This window comes from Bradysia coprophila (genome assembly GCF_014529535.1).
Source record: "Bradysia coprophila strain Holo2 chromosome X unlocalized genomic scaffold, BU_Bcop_v1 contig_20, whole genome shotgun sequence".
NCBI classification, from domain to species: Eukaryota; Metazoa; Arthropoda; class Insecta; order Diptera; family Sciaridae; genus Bradysia; species Bradysia coprophila.
This window is the reverse complement of record NW_023503307.1, coordinates 854,757-875,400: the sequence shown is the minus strand read 5'-3', so window position 1 is coordinate 875,400 and position 20,644 is coordinate 854,757. Positions and strand designations below refer to the sequence as shown.

Here is a 20,644-nt window from a genome sequence, read left to right as displayed (position 1 = left end):
CAGGTTAAGTCACGTTCAGATCAATCTGAATACATTGACTGAATTGCAACCGTCGAATAAACGTACCCTCCAGGGGTAAATGTCAGGTCTACCCGACCTGACCTGAGTTTACCAGAAATTAATTCAAAATGTTGGACTCGCTGTGAATATAATCTAATCTGTACGGATGAGTTTATCTAAAGGCCTGTTAGTTCGACTTCGTCTCCTTATGTGAACATTCATATGTCTCAGCCAGCAGTGTAAAATTGACCATAATTAGAAAAACAAGTCACTCCAGTAGCTACAAGTTCCTTATAATCAATAATTTGGGAATTGAAACAATACTCGCCATAAAATCCTTACGAATGCCTGTGTAGTACAAATGTAGCAATAATAATACAAAACCAAAAATTTTTTGCTCTGTCTGTGCAAAAATTCAAATACTGAGATGTAATTTTTCCCCACAGTTTATCCTTGTGGTGAATTTTCATTCACTGTTCATTCATGCAATGAACATTTGACATTTTGATCTGTGTGTAAAACAACAATTTATTCGACCAGATTTTTCAACTTTAATTAATTTCTGAGAAATTTCAAAGGAAACTGGTACGTTTGCTCCATTAAAAGTTATCCATTAACCAACCAATACAATACTACAACAAAAAAAGCGAATTTACTTGTTTGATCTTTTTTTTTAAATTCACTGATGCGCATTCAGTCAATATACGCGGGTTCCGACTCGCCGTCAAATATTGATCCCATTCAGTGGTAAAATTTTCGAAAATCAATCACATCTTGAGATACGACTGTTCCTTAAATATTTGGTAAACTTTTGTTTAACATTTCGTAAAATGCAGCCAGTTGGTACCACTATGTACAATTTTTACGTTGCTGTTACTCACTTTGAACGCACTTCTACTTTAACGTTAATCCAGAAATTAACTTTTTTGTCGCCGTCGGATTTGGACAGCCTGGAATAATGACTGCTTGTATCAAGAACACCGCTCAGTTTAACCATAAATAATCATCATTTCACTTTCTGTCTGTGTAATAGTACAATAGCGCCGGTCCGGCCCTTTTTTTGCCTTGTTGTCTAAAATCGTACAGTTCAGACAAGAGTGCACGAGAGCTCTTCTTTCATCGAAAATTCATAGGGTCATTATTTTCAGTGCGATCAACAAAGAATATCGAACAAAAATTAACTGATAAGATGGCTGATTCAACCAAGGAAGTCGTACCACCTGGCTGGGAGAAAAGACTTAGTCGATCTACAGGTAAACAAAATGTGCAACAGAAGTCTTCAGTTCAATTATAACTCAATAAACCATTTTAGGCATTCACTATTACCTGAACCTTCATACCAAAGAATCACAATGGGAATGTCCCACAGAAAGCGCTGAAGCAGTTCCATCCAGCAATCCAGAGAAAGTTCAAGCGTCACACCTTTTAGTAAAACATAATAAAAGCCGACGACCTAGTTCGTGGCGAGAGGACGACATTACCCGAACTAAAGAGGAGGCTCGAAAAATCTTACAAGGATACCATGAAAGGGTATGCGGTTTTCGTTGAAGTGATGTGGTTGCAAAAATGGCTCTAATTTCAATTTCACGTTTTTTTCGGTCAGATTCTTTCCGGTGAGGTAACATTGGCTCAACTCGCACAAAAATATTCCGATTGCAGTTCGGCTAAACGTGGCGGTGACTTGGGCCCGTTCGGCAGAGGTGCCATGCAAAAACCATTCGAGGATGCCACATTTGCGTTGAAAGTAGGCGAATTATCGGACATCGTTGAAACCGATTCTGGGCTGCATTTGATTGAACGTACCCAATAAGATGTCATTCGGATTTTCATTCAAATTTGTTTGAAATTTTATTTTTGTCGCATGGATGAGAAGTGTATCCGCTTAGATCTATAATGTAAAGTCGTCAGACTATACAACAAATGGTTTTCGAGTAAAACATAAATGAAATGAAAAATGATTGCGAAATTTTAGAAATTTTTTGTTTACGGGATTTTACTACTGCAATACTGACAAATTTTTGAGCGAGTTGTTGTACCACTGTCTGAATATCTTTTTACTTGAGTTATGGCACCACGTTGTAATGCATCTCTGTACGGATTCGTCAATTTAAACTCGACTGAGTTTTTAACAATTTTCACTCCAGAAGGTGTGAGAGGACCGAGGATTTTACAGGATTCAAAAATCTGGCCAGATTATTTAAATTTCAAAAATACCCTAAAATCCTCTAAAAAATTCGGATGACCTGCTTTTGGAACGCCGAATCAAAGTGAGCTATTGTAACCAAAAGGAGATCAAGTTTTCTGAGGAAAACTTTGTTAGAGAAAAATCAGCAGAATAAATACAAATGTTGAAAGGGCAACACACCCGAATTACATGTTTTTTTTCTCTCAATTCGAAGGCTAACTGGAAGTCATTGCTGAAAACTCAACACCCACACTCCACTATTTTTTCAGTATCTCAATGTTTAGTCAAAAAACCCTAATTTTTTATTGACTTTACACTGACTTTTAGTGCATCCCTGTCCTCTAACTCTTCACTAATTGCATTTGCCTGTCTGTTTCAAGATTATTTGATCAAAACGTCATCCGGCTCTATATGTTTGTTCCAAATAACTGAAAACACGAATTTTCATTGGCCAAACGAACACGATTTCATCCACAGAGATCGGTTTTCACATAATTATTGATGAGGTTCTGTCTCTATGGATAAAATTTGACAGTAATTTGACAATTCGTATGGCCTTGGAACAGACCTATGGATGATCAAAAAATTATTGTTGACGAAATGTTCGCAAAAATGGGTTTGTGGATGTTCTAGTTCCTTTTCTGCTTGTCAAAAATCGGTTTTACAATACGATGGATTGCGAATGCGATTTAGGACTTCTCCGTAGGGTACTCGACTATTTTTCAAAATCATAATTTTAGCTCTTTTTAGGATTGAGGGCTTTCAAAGTATAAATTGACCTTAACCAACACGTGGCTGAAACTATAAAATATTATTTTACCGACACAAAAAGTGGCACACAATCTAGTACATCCACAAAAAACGAGCCATCAGAACAGTCGGAGCGTTTGCTGCGACTGAGCCCCGTACAAACCCGTATATCTATTGCGTACGTGACCCTAGTGCGTCTGTCACCCTACTTTGACCGTAAGCCTATGCGCCGGTTAAAGTAGTTAAAGTAAAATTATTATGTAATGTGTACATCTTAGAAATTGCGCATAGCGCAATTACGAAGCCCCGTACGACGTTCCTTTCAAAAAAAACAAAAATTTCAAATAGCCCTAAAATTTTAATTTATTGAGTATAAATACACATAGGACATAGTATCGGCCTCAGTCCGAGGATCCAAATTTAATTTTTTTTTCAACTACATTCTATTCGGCCTTTGATTACCTTCCAAATGAAACAAAAAATACGGAAAACGGATGAAATTTGCTCGAGTTATATGTAAAATACACATAGGGCCCTAGTAGCGGCCTTAGTCCGAGGACCCAAATTTAATTTTTTTTCAACAACATTCTATTCGGCCTTTGATTACCTTCCAAATGAAACAAAAATTACGAAAAACGGATGAAATTTGCTCGAGTTATATGTAAAATGCACATAGGGCCCTAGTAGCGGCCTTAGTCCAAGGACCCAAATTTAATTTTTTTTCAACAACATTCTATTCGGTGTTCGATTATCTTTCAAATGAAACAAAAATTACGAAAAACGGATGAAATTTACTCGAGTTGTATGTAAAATACGCATAGGGCCCTAGTAGCGGCCTTAGTCCGAGGACCCAAATTTATTTTTTTTTTTTCAACAACATTCTATTCGGCCTTTGATTACCTTCCAAATGACACAAAAATTACGAAAAACGATTCAAATTTACTCGAGTTCAATGTAAAATACACATAGGGTCCTAGTAGTGGCCTTAGTCCAAGGACCCAAATTTAATTTTTTTTTCAACAACATTCTATTCGGCCTTTGATTACCTTCCAAATGAAACAAAAATTACGAAAAACGGATGAAATTTGCTCGAGTTATATGTAAAATACACATAGGGCCCTAGTAGCGGCCTTAGTCCAAGGACCCAATTTTTTTTTTTTTTTCAACAACATTCTATTCGGTGTTCGATTATCTTTCAAATGCAACAAAAATTACGAAAAACGGATGAAATTTACTCGAGTTGTATGTAAAATACGCATAGGGCCCTAGTAGCGGCCTTAGTCCGAGGACCCAAATTTAATTTTTTTTTCAACAACATTCTATTCGGCTTTTGATTACCTTCCAAATGCCACAAAAATTACGAAAAACGAATGAAATTTACTTGAGTTCTATGTAAAATACACATAGGGCCCTAGTAGCTTTTCACTTCTAAGGCCCTAACTCACGGTCCACTCACCCGATTTTAAAAAACTTTTTTTTTCTGGATTGGTATTGACAATACCTATCATTGCCGTGTCATTTACATTTCCATCGCTTATTTTGCCATAAATATCACCAAAAGACCTTAAATCACTTAGGTGGCCCTAACTCACGAAGGGCCGACCCGAATATGCCCATCTTCGAACTTAGCCTCACTAATTTGACTATATTTTTGAAATCGGATTTGATTTACTCAAGATATCGACGTAACGGACAGACGGACAGACGGCCCAAATTTTTATTGCGGATTCGTCATCTATGAACATAGGCAAACACTTTGCCCTTACCGTCTGCTTCGAATTCCATCAATTACACACGGCATCGTAATCCTATAAGCCCCTTCGTACTTCGTACGGGGCTAAAAATCATGGTAAATTCTGATAAATCCCGTATTATAAATCTGGAAGAATGCGGGACCCCTCGACCTTTTCCGTATCAAAAAACCAAATCGCCTAAGTTTACAGTATTACGGTTCAAATAATTTTTCCCGCTGAAACATCCAACCAAAATGAGGAACAAGCGAAATGGAACGAGAAATGAACGGTTTCGGTAAAAAACAAAATTCATTCGTTCCATTCGTTCATTTGCTGTCACCCGCTGAAGCCCAGCAATAAAACTCATTCTTTCCGTGCGTGGTTTTACATGCACATGTTTTTTAAATTGGAGCCGAAGATATTCCGTTTTTATATTCGAGTAAATAGAATAAAATTTAATTTTTAACACATTAATCAGAGTCATACAAATCGGCATAGCTACAATGTTTGTTTTATACGAAACACCGGCGGGATACGCTATTTTTAAGGTAAGACATGCGAAATTTTATACACATTGACACACACGTGCTTTCCGTGCTGACATAAAATGTGTCGTGAAACACAAATTTCGCTAGTTTACCATTTTTACTGGCTTTAGTGTTGTGTTAATTCCGATTCATTGCAATTACAACAATTTCATGACAATTTCCTATTGTCTTTCAAAATTTCCAAAGAAATGTTGAGGTTATGCATGTCAGACCGGTTCGGCGGGCATGCCTTATCACATCAGTATTTGAAATGTTTTTTCTCTCTTTATTTTCCAGGTACTTGACGAGAGTAAGGTGTCACAAGTGGACAATTTGTATCTAGAGTTCGAGACACCCGAGAAGGCAAATCAAATGTAAGTGTTGTGTAGGACATGTTGCAAAAAAAAAGTTCTTATCGACATCGTTCCCTTTACTTAAGTCAGACAGTTGAGTAAAGTTTATGCTTGTCGTATATTGTATTTATGCATCCATTCACACAAGCTTCGTTGAGATTACCAATGTTTGATTTTGATGGTGCAAACAGCTAATCAGCATGTAGCCTCTTCCGAGGAGACTCAATACGTTCGTGTAATTAATTTTGCTCCTTCTTTTCATTCAACAGCGTCAAACTTAAACACTTCCAAAAGTTCGAAGATACAACCGAAGCGCTTGCAGCTGCAACAGCAGCGGTCGAAGGAAAACTGTGCAAAACGCTGAAGAAAACGCTAAAGAAATTGGTCAGCGAAGATATCCAAAATGAATTGCTCGTGGCCGACGCGAAATTAGGCAGTGCCATCAAGGACAAATTGGAATTGAAGTGTGTGGCAAATAGTGGTGTCCAAGAGTTGATGCGATGCATCCGATCGCAAAGCGAAAGTCTGCTAGCTGGACTACCCAAAAAGGAAATGACCGCCATGGCATTAGGTCTTGCACATTCACTGTCACGATACAAACTGAAATTTTCGCCGGATAAGATCGACACAATGATAGTGCAAGCGCAGTGCTTACTTGATGATCTGGACAAAGAATTGAACAACTACCTCATGAGAGCAAGAGAATGGTAAGTGTGCGCCAGTCAAATTTTATGGTTTTTCCTCCACAAAACGGCAATTCAAATTGTGAGAAAAAAAAAAGCTTTCAAATGATGATACAAACCAATGGTTTCGCAACTATTTAATGATAATCTGTGATCTTAATTACATCTTCTTGGCTGTCTGATGAAAGCTTGACAAAAATCGCGCCAACGAATCATTTCTACGTTTTTGTAATGTTAGTTAAATTCGTTCCGGCAATTTAGGTACGGATGGCATTTCCCCGAACTCGGCAAGATCATCACCGACAACATAGCCTTCATCAAAACCATCAAATTGGTCGGTACACGTGAGAATATGGTCAACACCGACTTGTCTGACATTCTGCCCGAAGATGTTGAAGAGAAAGTGAAAGAAGCGGCCGAAATTTCAATGGGAACCGAAATCTCCGACGATGACATCTTCAACATACAAAATTTGTGCGACGAAATTCTGGCCATCAACGACTATCGTGTACATCTGTCGGACTATTTGAAGAGTCGTATGCTGGCTATGGCACCGAATTTGACAGTTCTGGTTGGTGAAACCATTGGAGCACGATTGATCGCACATTCGGGATCGTTGACAAATTTAGCCAAGCATCCAGCTTCGACTGTCCAAATTTTAGGTAAGTTGATGTGAAAACTGAGGCATAGAATGAACGTCTACAATGATGATAATCAAGGAATGGTTTCGCAATCTTTCATGACAATTCCACATGATTATACCACCTTGGCTGTCTGATGCGACATCGATTCAATTATGCAGCGCATTGTGAGCTTCCTCGATTCTAATGAAGTTTTCGATTTTCATTCCAGGCGCTGAGAAGGCATTGTTCCGAGCATTAAAAACAAAGAAGGACACTCCCAAGTATGGTCTAATATACCATGCACAGTTGGTCGGACAAGCCAGTCAGAAAAACAAAGGCAAAATGTCGAGATCATTGGCGGCGAAAGCTTCCTTAGCAATCAGAGTACGTCCTTCAATGCCAAACCGAATAGCAGACGGTTTTCATTTAAATTTTCTTTCCATTTCGAATGACACATAGGTCGATGCATTCGGTGATGATGGTTCGTTTGATATGGGTACCGAACACAAAGTAAAATTGGAAGCGAGACTGCGATTGCTCGAAGAAGGAAATCTGCGACGAATTTCGGGCACGGCAAAAGCCAAATCGAAATTCGAGAAGTATCACGTCAAAACCGAAGTCAAACCGTATCCCACAGAAGCGGACAGCACATTGCCGTCGACGAGCAAGAAGCGCAAACATTCGGAAATCGAGACGCCGAAAAAATTAATTGAAGAATTGCCCGACGCAGACACAGAACCGAAAAGCGAAAAGAAGAAGAAGAAAATAAAGAAAGAGAAGGATCCCGAGGACGATGCAGAGACGCCAATGAAAAAGATAAAAACTGAGGTACGTTAGTTGTTCATTAGAGGAACACAGTCTTAGTTATTGATCCTTTATTAATAACTTGTTTGTCTTTGATCACTCACAGGAAGCAGAGGAAGTCACATCTGAGAAAAAGAAGAAGAAAAAGAAGGATTGGGACGCCGAAGAGGCTGGTCCTTCGGAAGCCGTAGCTACACCTTCGTCAGAGAAGAAGAAAAAGAGACAGCATCAACCCGCAGAAGAAGAAGAAGAAGCTGCACCCGCTGATGTCAGTATGCCCACATCGGAGAAAAAGAAAAAGAAGAAAAAGAAAACGGCCGATGAGGACAACTAAAATTATGTTAAAATTTTGCTCGAAAATAAAAAGAAAAGTTTTATTTTACCTAAGTCACACGTGTTGTTTAAGTTATCGCGTCCGGAAATTTCATCAGTTGATTTACTGTGGATTCACTAACACTGTTGTAAACTGTTGATTGGAAGTCAACTACGAGATCTGTATTGATGAAATCTTTGCCATTCGCAATTCATAAATAAATAAATGGTTTAAAAATGACTTGGCCAAAAATTATGTCACGCAGTCCTTTAGATATGAATTTTCAGCTGGTTCACTAAGAAGTGCTTATACTTTAGGTGAAATAGTTACATACACGCGCGTAGCAGTGGAAAAACTAGTGAATGCATTTACCGACGTCAGCTAAAGTTCGGTAATCATTATCTGCAGACTTTGGTTAGTGTTTGAATGATTTGGAAATGATGTAATCAGTGTTATCTCATCTAGAGCTTCTCTTAAGTATGCACTGCTTTTTTATCCAACATGTGCACTCGCTACAGGAACATATTTTGTGTTCAAAATCGCTGTAATCTACCGGCCGTAATTTACCGTTACCACATAAAATATGTTCATGTAGCCAGTGCATACCCAGATGATGCTGTAAATGAGATGGTAACAAACAGTTGAAGCAAATTCATCTCGAAATTTCACCGATGTCCCACGTATGGGAGAGTACCAGACCTTTCACATTTTAATGGTTCATCGTTTAGCAGGGATAATTACCGATGGAATGGTACCAAATTCGCCGAGTTCTGGGCCATAGGTCCACTTCCACATCCATCTTGGTATATATGGGACTAAACCTATCTTCCCCGTTTCTCTTCTATATACTCATTGAAGAGTGTAACCTGAAGTGAATCATAACTCGCCAATCAACACAAGACTGCAAACTGTGTATCTGTAGCAGTAGCTCCATAGAATTAACACATACTGGAGCTACGCGGTGTACTTAGTTTAAGAAACTATATTTAAAAATAAATGAAATTGAAATTGTATATGCGCGACCTCCTCAAAGTTTACACCCATGTAGCAGCTAAGAACATAGATCTAGATTCGGTGGATTTCCTATTTTGTAAATACTCTGTAGGTCTAGCTGAAATATTGCATAGATTTTATAGGTACACGACCGTGTGAACCAGCAGAATGGTGTTATTTACAAATCCAATTGAAAACATTAACATGTCTTTACGTACTTCTTGTTTTTATTTAAATGAAATCTGTTTACGCTGGCATGCAACAATATTTCGTTCAAAACAATTTTCTTGTTTTTTTTTTTGGTTTTTCTTTTATATAATTTCAAAGTTACACAAATTCAGAAAAGAAATTCGATTTTTACCCATTAATCATCATTTGTAATTATTTTGTAGATTAGACAACAGTTACCATAAAAATAATTTGGAATTATTTTGAAATAAAAATTACACCAGGATCTTTTTGGGGTTTTTTTACGTTTCTAGTTCGTTTACCAGTGCGTTGACTGATGACTGTGTGATACATTTCGTAAGTGAAACAAGTCAGGTCTAATGTGATTACTAGTTATCAAGAATCTGATGAATCTTACAAGAATTTTCTGACCAAGAGGTTGCTATATGTACAGGTCATCGCAGATATGTTGTTGCGATAACTTGGACAAAATATGACAGGTCTAACTTTCGTGTGATTCATCTTCGGTATACGCGAACACCACGGCAAAGTAAAAAAAAAAACTTGCCGTGCACGAAAACTCGACTTTTCAATTTTTCCTCCCAAAAACATTTTAATTTCTCGTCAAAATAAATTCCAATTTTTTTGTTATGCGTAACTGTTTAATCGCTCGGAATCCATCCATACGAATAATGGTAGATCTATAATTAAAATTTAAACCGGAATGGACTAACTATGTCTTCTTCTTTTTTTTTTGTATGCCAAAATTGAATTAAAATTGATGAAACCATATTCATAAATTGGGTACAATGTTTCTTGTTCAATGGCATCAGTTTACTGATTAGGATTATTTTGGTAGGGAGTTTTTCCATTTGAATGCGGAAATGTTTTAACTATTTTGCGAAAGTAAAAAAAGGTTGACAGAGTGTGTGTAACATACAAATGTCAAATGTTTTATCAAAGACAACAGAAATTATTTATTTTATTAGGATTTAGATTATCTTAGTGATCTCAGCGATCTCCTCTGAGAATTAAGAGTAAAATAAAAGCCTAATGGACCTACGAACACGTTGGTTGATGCACTAGATGTTAAATTTTATCAGTGCCAGCCGCAGACGATCACTTCGTAAAACCCCATTATAGATATTCGATTCAAGCATCGAACAAGATTTTGAATACTTTTTGATGTCAAAATCGTCAGTCCGAATTACGCTAAAATATTTTTCTTTCTGATAAGAAGTACCATTTCGGATGTAAATCTGTCAACCATTTTTCCTTCAGAAATTTTATTTTAAAGAAACCTAAGACTTGATTTCCACTCACCAAAAAAGTACTCCGTCTCCGTGTGAGGCAAAATTGATTTTTTTTCAATTTTTACTTTGTTTACTCTCTGACGGAGTTCTATTTGTTGAGTGGAAACCTGCTGCAAATTACATAACTTAAAATTTGAAAGTTAATACGAACACCGAATCTGCACGCATCGAAGATTTTTTTTTTTGGTATGATCTCAGAATTAAAAAAAAAGAATCTCCAAAAGTTACGAACAGAAATTTTTGGCTGTCTATACTATGAGGTGTTCAAGCGCTAAAGCATCAATAAAAGGTAGTGGATGGAATGCCGAATTATTGCGTATCATTATAAATGTACCTTAAATTGGTCAATTGGTTAACCGAAGAACGACAAAATTTTACGATGTTTCGAGAACTTGGTGCCTGCGTAGAGGTCAAGCCAACGTTTCGTAAATATATCAGAAAATTAATGTTGAATTTTTGATCGGTTTCGCATGAGTCGACTAAGAACATAGTGGATTGTGCATTATTGATGTTTTTAAGCTAACAAAGTTTGAAACGAACTCAATTTAGCTAACAAGGACGTGTTCTGGAAATAGGCCATTTTTTCAAAGTGATGCACAAAGATTACCGCTATTGACAATCGCAATAGACAATGAAATAAAAAGTTTCTCTTGAAAATTCCACGAATTGCTATACTTTTACGTATGGTCATAATTGCTTCGTACTATTTTGTGCACTAGTGCGTAATGGTAAGCTACATTCTTGTTTGCTCTTTTTATTTTGATAAGTGAAAATCACTCATATGGTTGGGATCATAGAACACTCGAGTAAAACACTATTGATCCAAACAATTAAAGGGATTTTAAGCCACAGGCAAATAAACATTACCACAATTTATCATGTACTGTTACGAATGAGAGTTACTTTTCCTAATCGAAATGTCATGTCACAGTTGTGTATATCAATTGCACAACATATTAATTTTTACTCACTGTCTTCCGGGAAATGAGTCATTACTTTATTGATATTAACGTTAAAACTCATTTCCCGGGGCCTAGTGATTACGTTCCTTAACCGTATGTGACAGGCTATTCATCTGTTATCGATAACGACGACAAAAATAATGACAAGCTCTGGGTAAAATGGCACGTTATACAGTAAAATCTGTAACAGGTTAAACCATTAAAGCACGCAAAGATGTGTTACTTTTAAAGGGAAAATTGGTTTGTGGGTGGATAAATTGTGGATAAATTTATGTAATCTGCACAGGTTTCTCCATGTGGGTTGAGTTATGACTCACAGACCAATTTTTCCTTTTAAGTAACACATTTTTGCGTTCTTTAATGGTTTTACTTAAAAAAAAAAAAACGATTTTGGCCCATTGTTCTTAATTGCTTAGAACGTTGGATTTTGCCTTGTGTGGTTTCATCCTTTGCCTGCACGAGTTGTAACGTTGGCAAAATAAAAAGTTTCAAATAAGGACGTACTATTCTTCTCAAATTTCCGATGCTTGCTGAGTTAGTGTTCGTCTTTTGTTCTTAGAAACTAAATCGAATTATTTTGTATCACCCCCACATTACATCATTTTACTGAGCTCGGCTCGAATTGCAGAAGGAACAGTCACATTGCCCCGCATATATATATTATATTGACATATTTTAGGTGTTTTGTTATTAATTTTTTTTTGTTGTTCTTTTGCTTTGTTCATCTTCACTCCGTCGTAGTAAGTATTTCAATTGCACCAATATTTCGTACGGTATAAATATATAGACAATTTTGATTCTAAAAATTCCTAAAAATTCGTACACTTTTCATTTTATGTTTCTTTAGATAATTTAGCACCCGCAAGTCTCTTAAATACAAAATATCAAAATAAAAGAACAATTCAATTGCACTCAGACCGTGCGTTACAATTAATATCATCTCGATTTTTTTTTCAATTTTTTTTCAATTGCATTGATTGGAACTTAATTTAAAAAATAATAATTTTTTACATGCACTTAAGGCATTGTAAGTGTTGTTGTTTTTTACTTTGTTTGCCAATTTAACTAGAATTACTCAGATTTTTTTGCCTTAAATTTTTATTTTCAGTAGCTTTCACTACGTTCCGACTTACTTGGTATAATTGTTTTCTGTATTTTTTTTTCTTCTTCTCTTATTTATTTTTAAATAATTAAATATTTGATTGCTCTCTGGGTAGTCCGTATCTCGGGGCCACCCAATAGAGGTAAAAATAAATGTTTTTTTTTACTTTACTTTCATTTTATTTTCTTCGTGTTAATTAAAAACCTTTGAAACAAATCACAATAACGAACAATAATTGTTATAAATATAGAAACTAATATGTAAATGCTATAGCTCATATAGGCATTTTGTTTTGATCGCCATACCCCCGCACACATTTTGTTTTATTATAGCCATCAGGTTTAACATACACATCTGTGTATTTTTTGGGGGATGTGGAGAAAACACACACACAATTACGCGCGTACAAATTAAATGAATTGAATTTTCTTACAACATTCATTGTTTTCACGATTTAATTTCATTGTCTGATGTCTGGTTGGGTGGATGGTGAGAAAAAAAGGAGAATTTTTTAATTTAAATAGACGGAAATCAGGAAAAAATGTAAAACCGAAAACTTACCGGTGATGGTGAACTATCACATTCCACCTGTTCCGAATAGCAATTCTTGTAACTGATGTAATCGAGTAATCTTCGCGGCAATGGAAGAGTTTGAATTAAATCTTTCCGAACGACTGCTTTACGAATGACGAACCTTGAATGGATGTAGAGTTTAGATTGGGTCATTTCGTCGAAAGGCACTGTCGTTATTGCAGGACTTATTTTTGGGAATTTTAATTCTGAAATCTCCGAAAAACTTTGACAAAATTTTCGAATTTTTCGGAACATTTTCCGAACTTAATTCTGATTATTTCTGAAAATTCGGAAAAAGTTCAGAAAAATTCGGTGGTTTTTTCGAAGTTTTTCTGAGGTTTTAGAATTAAAATTCCTAAAAATGAGCCCTGCTCAATTGAAGGTTTTTTGGGCTTTTCATGGTGGTACAACAGAAGAAATTCGGATATTCAGGATAAATGTACGTTACATATCTTGTCTTAACTTGATCTAACTTTTCGGTCAATCTCAGAACGAGACATGCAATTATTTTCTTCATACTTGACAAGTAAGCTCAAACTGTGTAAACAGTAATTTGAACAAGCATTGACACCGACAATGATTGTGAGTATAAGTCTTTGCTGTGCGACAATACATGTTGCACATGGGTCAAATGAACAGAATTTTGTAGACAATTCAGTGTACCACAACATCAATAAACGAGTTTCAACTCTCTCAACAAATAATTGACCGCATAAATTACCTGCACATGTGTTGTAAGCTTTGTATATGCTTGAATCTGGAAACTGGATTCGTAAGCTGCACTCTCATCGGTCCGTGCTCCGGTCGTCGATGGAAGAAGAACAAATATCTAAATTGAAATAATTAAATTAGTAAAACTTGATTCGCCCGACAGCCACACAACATTGACCCCGCACCTTCCACTCCTCGAACTCTCCACAGCATTTTCAATAAATTCCATGATTGTATGCGATTTGAATTTAGCACATGATCCGAACGAAAATGTTCCTGCAACGGGTCAAAAATGTATTGCACACACAAATCAATTGTACGAAAGGTTCAACGGAACAAAACCATTACCTTGATCTTGTTCGATGCGGACGTGTCGCACAGTGTTATTCAGTTTAAATGTTAACGAGAATATGTAGTGATCATCCGAACTATCTCGAACAATGAAACTACCGTCCGGTTCGTTGGATAGAATTTTTTCAGCAGATTCACTGGAAATTGGACCCCAGTACCAGCCATACTGATGGTGGGAAAGAACATTCATTTTAGCCGAAAATCAATATCGAATCTCTATGTTGTGAATACCTCTTTGACTTTCTCAATGTTCGCTGCAAAGTCCATCGTATTTTCTTCGGCCCGTTTCTCTTCCTTGTGTTCATCTTGCTCAGTCTCATTGGATTGTCCTAGAGGGTGGTAGATGGAATATATTTTTTTGCAACTTAATGTGTCGCACATGAATAAAGTGTTCTAATACAAAGCCAACTATTTCTTTCGGAAATTCAATGGCCAGTTAATTCTTAGGCACTGCTTCCGATTTCTTCTACTTACCCTTTCCCGGTAACGGCGGCAATGCCCGTGTTAAAAACTTGACCCGCTTATCTTGCTTCCCATTTATATCGGTACAACTAACGTCTGTTGTCAATCGACTAGCATCGTATTCGTTATAGTCACTCTGTTGACCACCATTCGAATGCGGCTTTCGAAATCGAAAAATGCTGCAGAACTTTTGCTTCAAATTTAAATTGATCGAAAATTGGGACTTCTTTCCGGTGCTGTTTGATCCATATTTTTGACCTGCCCCGCCGCAATCACCTTTGGTTGATATTTTTTTGGTCTTCAAATTGATCGGTACTTTAGTCGCCTTGTTGACGGCCGTCAGCGTGTTGTTGTTGTTGTTATTGTTCTGGTGCACGAAATGCTTATCCACTGTTTTGGCGATGTTGTTGTTCTTCACATTCTTCTTGTTGTGTATTGCACATTTTTTCGTCGCCGCATCACTGGAATCACTGGAACTGGAATACAGACTGTGATAGAAACGTTTCACTTCATCCAATGTCATGTGCATTGGTTCGATTGTATTTTCAGGAACGCTGTGTCGTTTATCACTACATTTGCTGTTCGTTTTGGATCGATTGCCACATTTTTCACTGGTTAGGCCGTCATTCGAATTGGGTTTCCTTCGTTTCTTATTGTTCCGCACGTACTTTAATTTTCCACGCAGGTTTTTGTAGCCATTTGATCGTTGTTCCCGAAGCTCCGGCTTAATAACATCAATGGGCAGAGCGTAGATATCCGAGTCAATCGGAACATTGTAAAAGTCCGATATCAAAGCGTCATGCGACATTGCTTGTGTGATGAATATTGAATCGTCGGCTTTGTTTGTTGTTGGTACGGTGAGTGAATTGTGTGAGCTAGACAGTCGACTATTAAGTGAATTCCTTGAGTTTGGCCTATTTGCATTCGATAAACTACTACCCGGATGGTAATGTAACGGACTGTACAATACGGGCGTCTTGCGCCGATGAAACGTATCCACCTGATTACTGGCTTTTGCCTTTCCATTATAATACACATCGTAGTCGTAGATCTCGCATGCACGTGACAATATGCCCTTCTGGCTGCTGAAGTCTTTGTGTTTCTGTTGATAAGGCCGGGCTGAATTCGTGTCCAATTTGGCGCATTCGATTGACTCCTCCGAATCGGCATTCGGAATATCGTAAATGTTATCGATGGTTGGATGAATATTCAGTCCGGAATCACTAGCATACAATTCATAAGGTCGCGCATACGGTCGGGCAATGCAGTCATGACGGTGACTGGTGTTGTTCACTGATTTTACTCGAACGGTTTTCGATTTTTTCTTTTCGTTATCGGAGGAAAATAGCTTCAGTGCGGTGGTTATGAGGTTTTTCGACAGTTTTAGGGCATACGTCTGTAGGGCCGGTGAGCGCAACAGTGTCGTTTGTGGTGAATCCTTTAAGTTCGTAAAGAAATAATTAAAAATTAACAAATTCGATTGTGGCGTAACATTTACCTGAAATTCAGGCGGTGGATCAATGGGTGCTAGAGGACCCTTTTTCAATGTGTTAAAATTTTCCGCACTCATTCCACCATCGGAACAATTGTCCAATGAATCAAACTGAGACACTTCGCCATCACTTTCGGCCAGCTGTAAATGGCGCAGTGGAAATTTAATTAAATTTATTTTCGTTGTTTTAATTTCCAATCAATTAAGCGTGACCTTTTGCACCAACATAGAAACATAAAACCGATGGAACATAGCTATGACTCACCTCAAACTCAAATTTGCACAGACCAATTCGAATCGAGTCACCACTTGAAATGGAACTATTCGTGTGAGCCAGTCCGGAATCGGAATTTTCGCTAATTGATGTGCCAGTGTTTAGTTCGAAACTGTTGGTGCTGACTAGTTGATGGACTTGTGACGAATTGGTATCAACAGCGATGAGGCCAAGATTGGAATTGGAATTTCTCAGCAAGATGTTAAATTGTTCGAAACTGGGCTCCATTAATTCAGAGGCATTTTGCAAATCCATAATTTTTTGTCGACTAAATTGTGTGTACGGTCCACAATCATCACAGATTACTGGATGCAGCTCATCGTATCGATGAAGATATCTAAAAATATCATCTCCTAAATACGTTTTCTGAATACGTCTGAAATGTGATGGTTTTCTTCGTTTTTCTTTTTCCCGACGTTTCAACACAATTTTCTTTACAACGACACGTTGACGTAAAACTTTTTTCGTCACAGGAAACAAGAATTCCCGAGATTATGAGATATTTCCGAAAAATATGTGCATCAAAGAAGATGCAAAATAAATCCTTCGTTTCGATTATTTTTTTTTTGTTTATTCAAACTGTCAGTGTTTTGTACGAACAAAAAAAAAAACTTTCGCGGAGACGGTTTTTCATTTCATATTTAAGCACAATTTACGTACCAGTAGTTATATTTGAACTAATTATCTGTTCTCTATGGTGCATTTTACAGGATTTATTTGCGACATTCGTTGAAAACACACAATGAAAAATAGATTTTTTTGTCAGAAAGCATATTAAAACGATTCCACCATTTAGCAAAAAGAAATTTTTTGACAGTGTTTGTGTGTGTATCACTCGAATCTCTGACACTTCGAACGACTGGTAGCACTGGCAGATTTTTTCTTTGTTTTTGTTAAGTTGAATTTCGATATCAAACTGGACAATACCGGTAAAATACCTTTTATTTCATTACCAACAATACCATAAATGTTTTAAATCGGTGGCGGAATTCCCGTAAAAAACACACGGAATTTTGAAAACCGACACATTTTGTGTTTTGTGGTTTATTGATTTTTTGTGAATTTTGCATGCATTTTTATATGGAGAAAACTAAAACTCAAGTAAAATGCCAGCAAAATAATATGATCGAGTCTGGTTTTTGACAATTGAATTTCAATTGTTAAAAACCAGACTCGATCATTTTATTTTGCTTTTACCTTAAAACACAGAAACATAAAATGTGTCGGTTTTCAAAATTCCGTGTGTGTACCAACAAAACCTAAATCGACAAAATGTTTTAGTCGTTTCCATTATTTTCTTGTCTTTTTTCAAATCGACAAAAATTCGACAAATAAAAAGTAACAGTAAAGGCAGGCGGGTTATCTATCTGTGATTTAATTCCGACGTATCTTAACGACAATGCGTCAGAACCAGGGCTTATTTTATAGAGAATTTTATATCTTTTTCTGCTGTCATAGGGAACAGATAGAAAAATACGAGGGAAACTGCTCGGGAAAGTCATGGTACATGCCCCAGAAAAGTCACCATACAAACACACGTATATATGTATTTTGGAAATTCAAAGTCATTGGCTTAGCCATCGATATATATACATCATTTTCATTATACTCGTCAACGTAACCCCACTTTAGTTTTCGTTAAGTTGTCTTCAGCCTCAATCAATTGACGCGTTGAAGCTTGATTTCCACTTAACAAAAAAGTACTCCGTGTAAAAGACAAAATTTAATTTTTAGGTGTTTTTTCTTCTAGAAAAAATACCCTATTATGGCCGGTTTGTCTGTCTGTCTGTCCGTCTGTCTGTCTGTCCGTCTGTCTGTCTGTCCGTCTGTCTGTCTGTCCGTCTGTCTGTCTGTCCGTCTGTCTGTCCGTCTGTCTGTCTGTCCGTCTGTCTGTTCCACAAATTTGGTAGTTTTGGTAGCTCTCAGTCGGTAGTTGGTAGTTTCGAGCTGGATTGACATTCAAAATTGCAAAGCCACCATGAGCATATCAACACCAGGCAAATAATAATTATTTGTTGTCTGATCACCGATAGCTCACAGTTAACATTGCAATTCGAAAATTTGGTAGTCGGTAGTTGGACTACCAAGGCTATAATTGACTATCAAACGTAATTTTTGGGGAAGAGATGTTTACTATTCGAGAACTACGCACTACGCACCGACTGACGAAATTATTCTACATGCTCGGATATTTATAAATCGGAAATTTGGTAGTTGGTAGCTTTGGTAGTTGCGAGCTGGATTGACATTCAAAATTGCAAAGCCACCATGAGCATATTAACACCAGGCAAATAATAATTATTTGTTATCTGATCACCGATAGCTCACAGTTAACATTGCAATTCGAAAATTTGGTAGTTGGTAGTTGGACTACCAAGGCTATAATTGACTACCAAACGTAATTTTTGGGGAAGAGATGTTTACTATTCGAGAACTACGCACCGACTGACGAAATTTTTCTACGTGCTCGCCTATTTATAAATCGAAAATTTGGTAGTTGGTAGCTGTGGTAGTTGGTAGTTGCGAGCTGGATTGATATTCAAAATTGCAAAGCCACCATGAGCATATCAACACCAGGCAAATAATAATTACTTGTTATCTGATCACCGATTGCTCACAGTTAACATTGCAATTCGAAAATTTGGTAGTTGGTAGTTGGACTACCAAGGCTATAATTGACTACCAAACGTAATTTTTGGGCAACAGATGTTTATTATTCGAGAACTACGCACCGACTGACGAAATTATTCTACATGCTCGGATATTTATAAATCGGAAATTTGGTAGTCGGTAGCTTTGGTAGTTGGTAGTTGCTGGATTGACATTTAAAATTGCAAAGCCACCATGAGCATATCAACACCAGGCAAATAATAATTATTTGTTATTTGATCACCGATATAGCTCACAGATTTTTGGGGAAGAGATGTTTACTATTGGAGAACTACACACCGACTGACGAAATTATTCTACATGCTCGCCTATTTAAAGTTTAATTTTTGGTAGTTGACTACCAAACTGGTAGTTGAATACCAAATTGGTAAAACGTTGGTAGAGATATTTACTCTTCAACAGCTAGATGTCGACTGATGAAAGCTATTCTTCCGCCTTGCTTCCAGAAAAAGAAAAAAGACCTCACCAGGCTTTAGCCGGTCTATTCTTGTTTCAATTTTTGCTTTGTTTATTTGACAGCTTGCTCTATCAAGTAAAAGTACTAAGTAAAAGTTGAGTGGAAACCATAATTAACTGCGTGCGAATCGTTCGATCAATTCATTCGACATGTCTGACAGCTGGGATAGTGTCTGACGTTTACAAGGTCATGAGAAGGATGTATGTGATGAAGGAAGAAAAACGTAGGCTAAACAGCTAACAATTTTGACATGAGACAAGCTCAAAATCAGTGACACAAACACAAGTTCTTTTGTCTCACAAATATTCAATTTTGTAGCGTGTACCCTCATATATAGACTTACTTGCTTAGTTAAATTATTGTTTGTGTAAGCTGTGACTGTCATGATTTAGCAAATGCAACGTTTTCTCTCAGTCTCCAAAATAAGGCCAACTCCACAACTTCCAATGTTTTCATGTTACAGGACCGAATAGTTAGAGCTACCAAGGGGAGGTAATGTCCAAATAACCAAATCAGTAATGTGCAATGGCGCGAAAATTCGATACAAACGCTATCATTAAAAACAGCAAACTGCATGGAGATTTGAACTTTGAGGTAGACAAAAATATTGTGCAAACACAAGTAAATGATAGTAAACCGTTCTTAAAGGAGTTGTCACTATCATTGAACCTTCGTGTGTGAATCAAGGCCTTGCGTCTGAATGGCATTACCTCGTAGATGGCTAGAGTTTCTATGCATAAAAGGAAGAGATTAGTATCGAACTTTTGTTCCCTTTGTATTATGCTGCAAGTTTATTTCGAATTACACTCGCGGAATTTTGAAAGTCGACACACTTTCTGTTTCGTGGTTTACTGTTTTTTTTTAAATGAATTTTGCATATATTTTTATATGGAGAAATCAGAATCTCAAGTAAAACACAGAAACAGAAAATGTGTCGGTTTTCAAAATTCCGTGTGTAATAGTAAACTTTTACCAAGACTAACTGCGACGAAAAAGTAGGCAATAAATGTAAGTAAATTTTGAGTTTTATTTTCGCTTCATTTTATGTTATGTGAACATTTCAGGCGTCATCACCATCATCATCGTCATTAACAAGTAAATTAAAATTTGTAATAGAATCAATAGAATCAGTTAGATCGATTCTT

At 36.9% G+C, this 20,644-nt stretch overlaps 3 protein-coding genes across 3 annotated transcripts; 2 read left to right on the top strand and 1 right to left on the bottom strand.

Annotated features, from left to right (window-relative positions):
• The first annotated feature begins 465 nt into the window (after positions 1 to 465).
• Positions 466 to 1,838, top strand: LOC119068758 (peptidyl-prolyl cis-trans isomerase Pin1). The gene is made up of 4 exons (XM_037172495.1): positions 466 to 585; positions 1,149 to 1,253; positions 1,313 to 1,530; positions 1,604 to 1,838. The coding sequence occupies exons 2-4, from the start codon at positions 1,190 to 1,192 to the stop codon at positions 1,808 to 1,810; spliced, it is 489 nt and encodes a 162-aa protein (XP_037028390.1). The 5' UTR covers positions 466 to 585; positions 1,149 to 1,189; the 3' UTR covers positions 1,811 to 1,838.
• A 3,148-nt stretch (positions 1,839 to 4,986) lies between these two features.
• LOC119068757 (nucleolar protein 58) lies at positions 4,987 to 8,049 on the top strand. The gene is made up of 7 exons (XM_037172494.1): positions 4,987 to 5,216; positions 5,493 to 5,569; positions 5,818 to 6,255; positions 6,493 to 6,893; positions 7,084 to 7,238; positions 7,314 to 7,682; positions 7,765 to 8,049. Exons 1-7 carry the CDS (start codon positions 5,172 to 5,174, stop codon positions 7,990 to 7,992), a joined length of 1,713 nt encoding a protein of 570 aa, XP_037028389.1. The 5' UTR covers positions 4,987 to 5,171; the 3' UTR covers positions 7,993 to 8,049.
• Positions 8,050 to 12,122: 4,073 nt separating this feature from the next.
• On the bottom strand, positions 12,123 to 17,206 carry LOC119068756. Its single transcript, XM_037172492.1, has 10 exons — positions 17,033 to 17,206; positions 16,364 to 16,709; positions 16,105 to 16,239; positions 14,619 to 16,044; positions 14,376 to 14,473; positions 14,142 to 14,310; positions 13,979 to 14,069; positions 13,804 to 13,911; positions 13,071 to 13,203; positions 12,123 to 12,983 (listed from the first exon to the last, which is right to left on the bottom strand). The coding sequence occupies exons 2-10, from the start codon at positions 16,625 to 16,627 to the stop codon at positions 12,957 to 12,959; spliced, it is 2,451 nt and encodes an 816-aa protein (XP_037028387.1). The 5' UTR covers positions 16,628 to 16,709; positions 17,033 to 17,206; the 3' UTR covers positions 12,123 to 12,956.
• Positions 17,207 to 20,644: the final 3,438 nt, after the last annotated feature.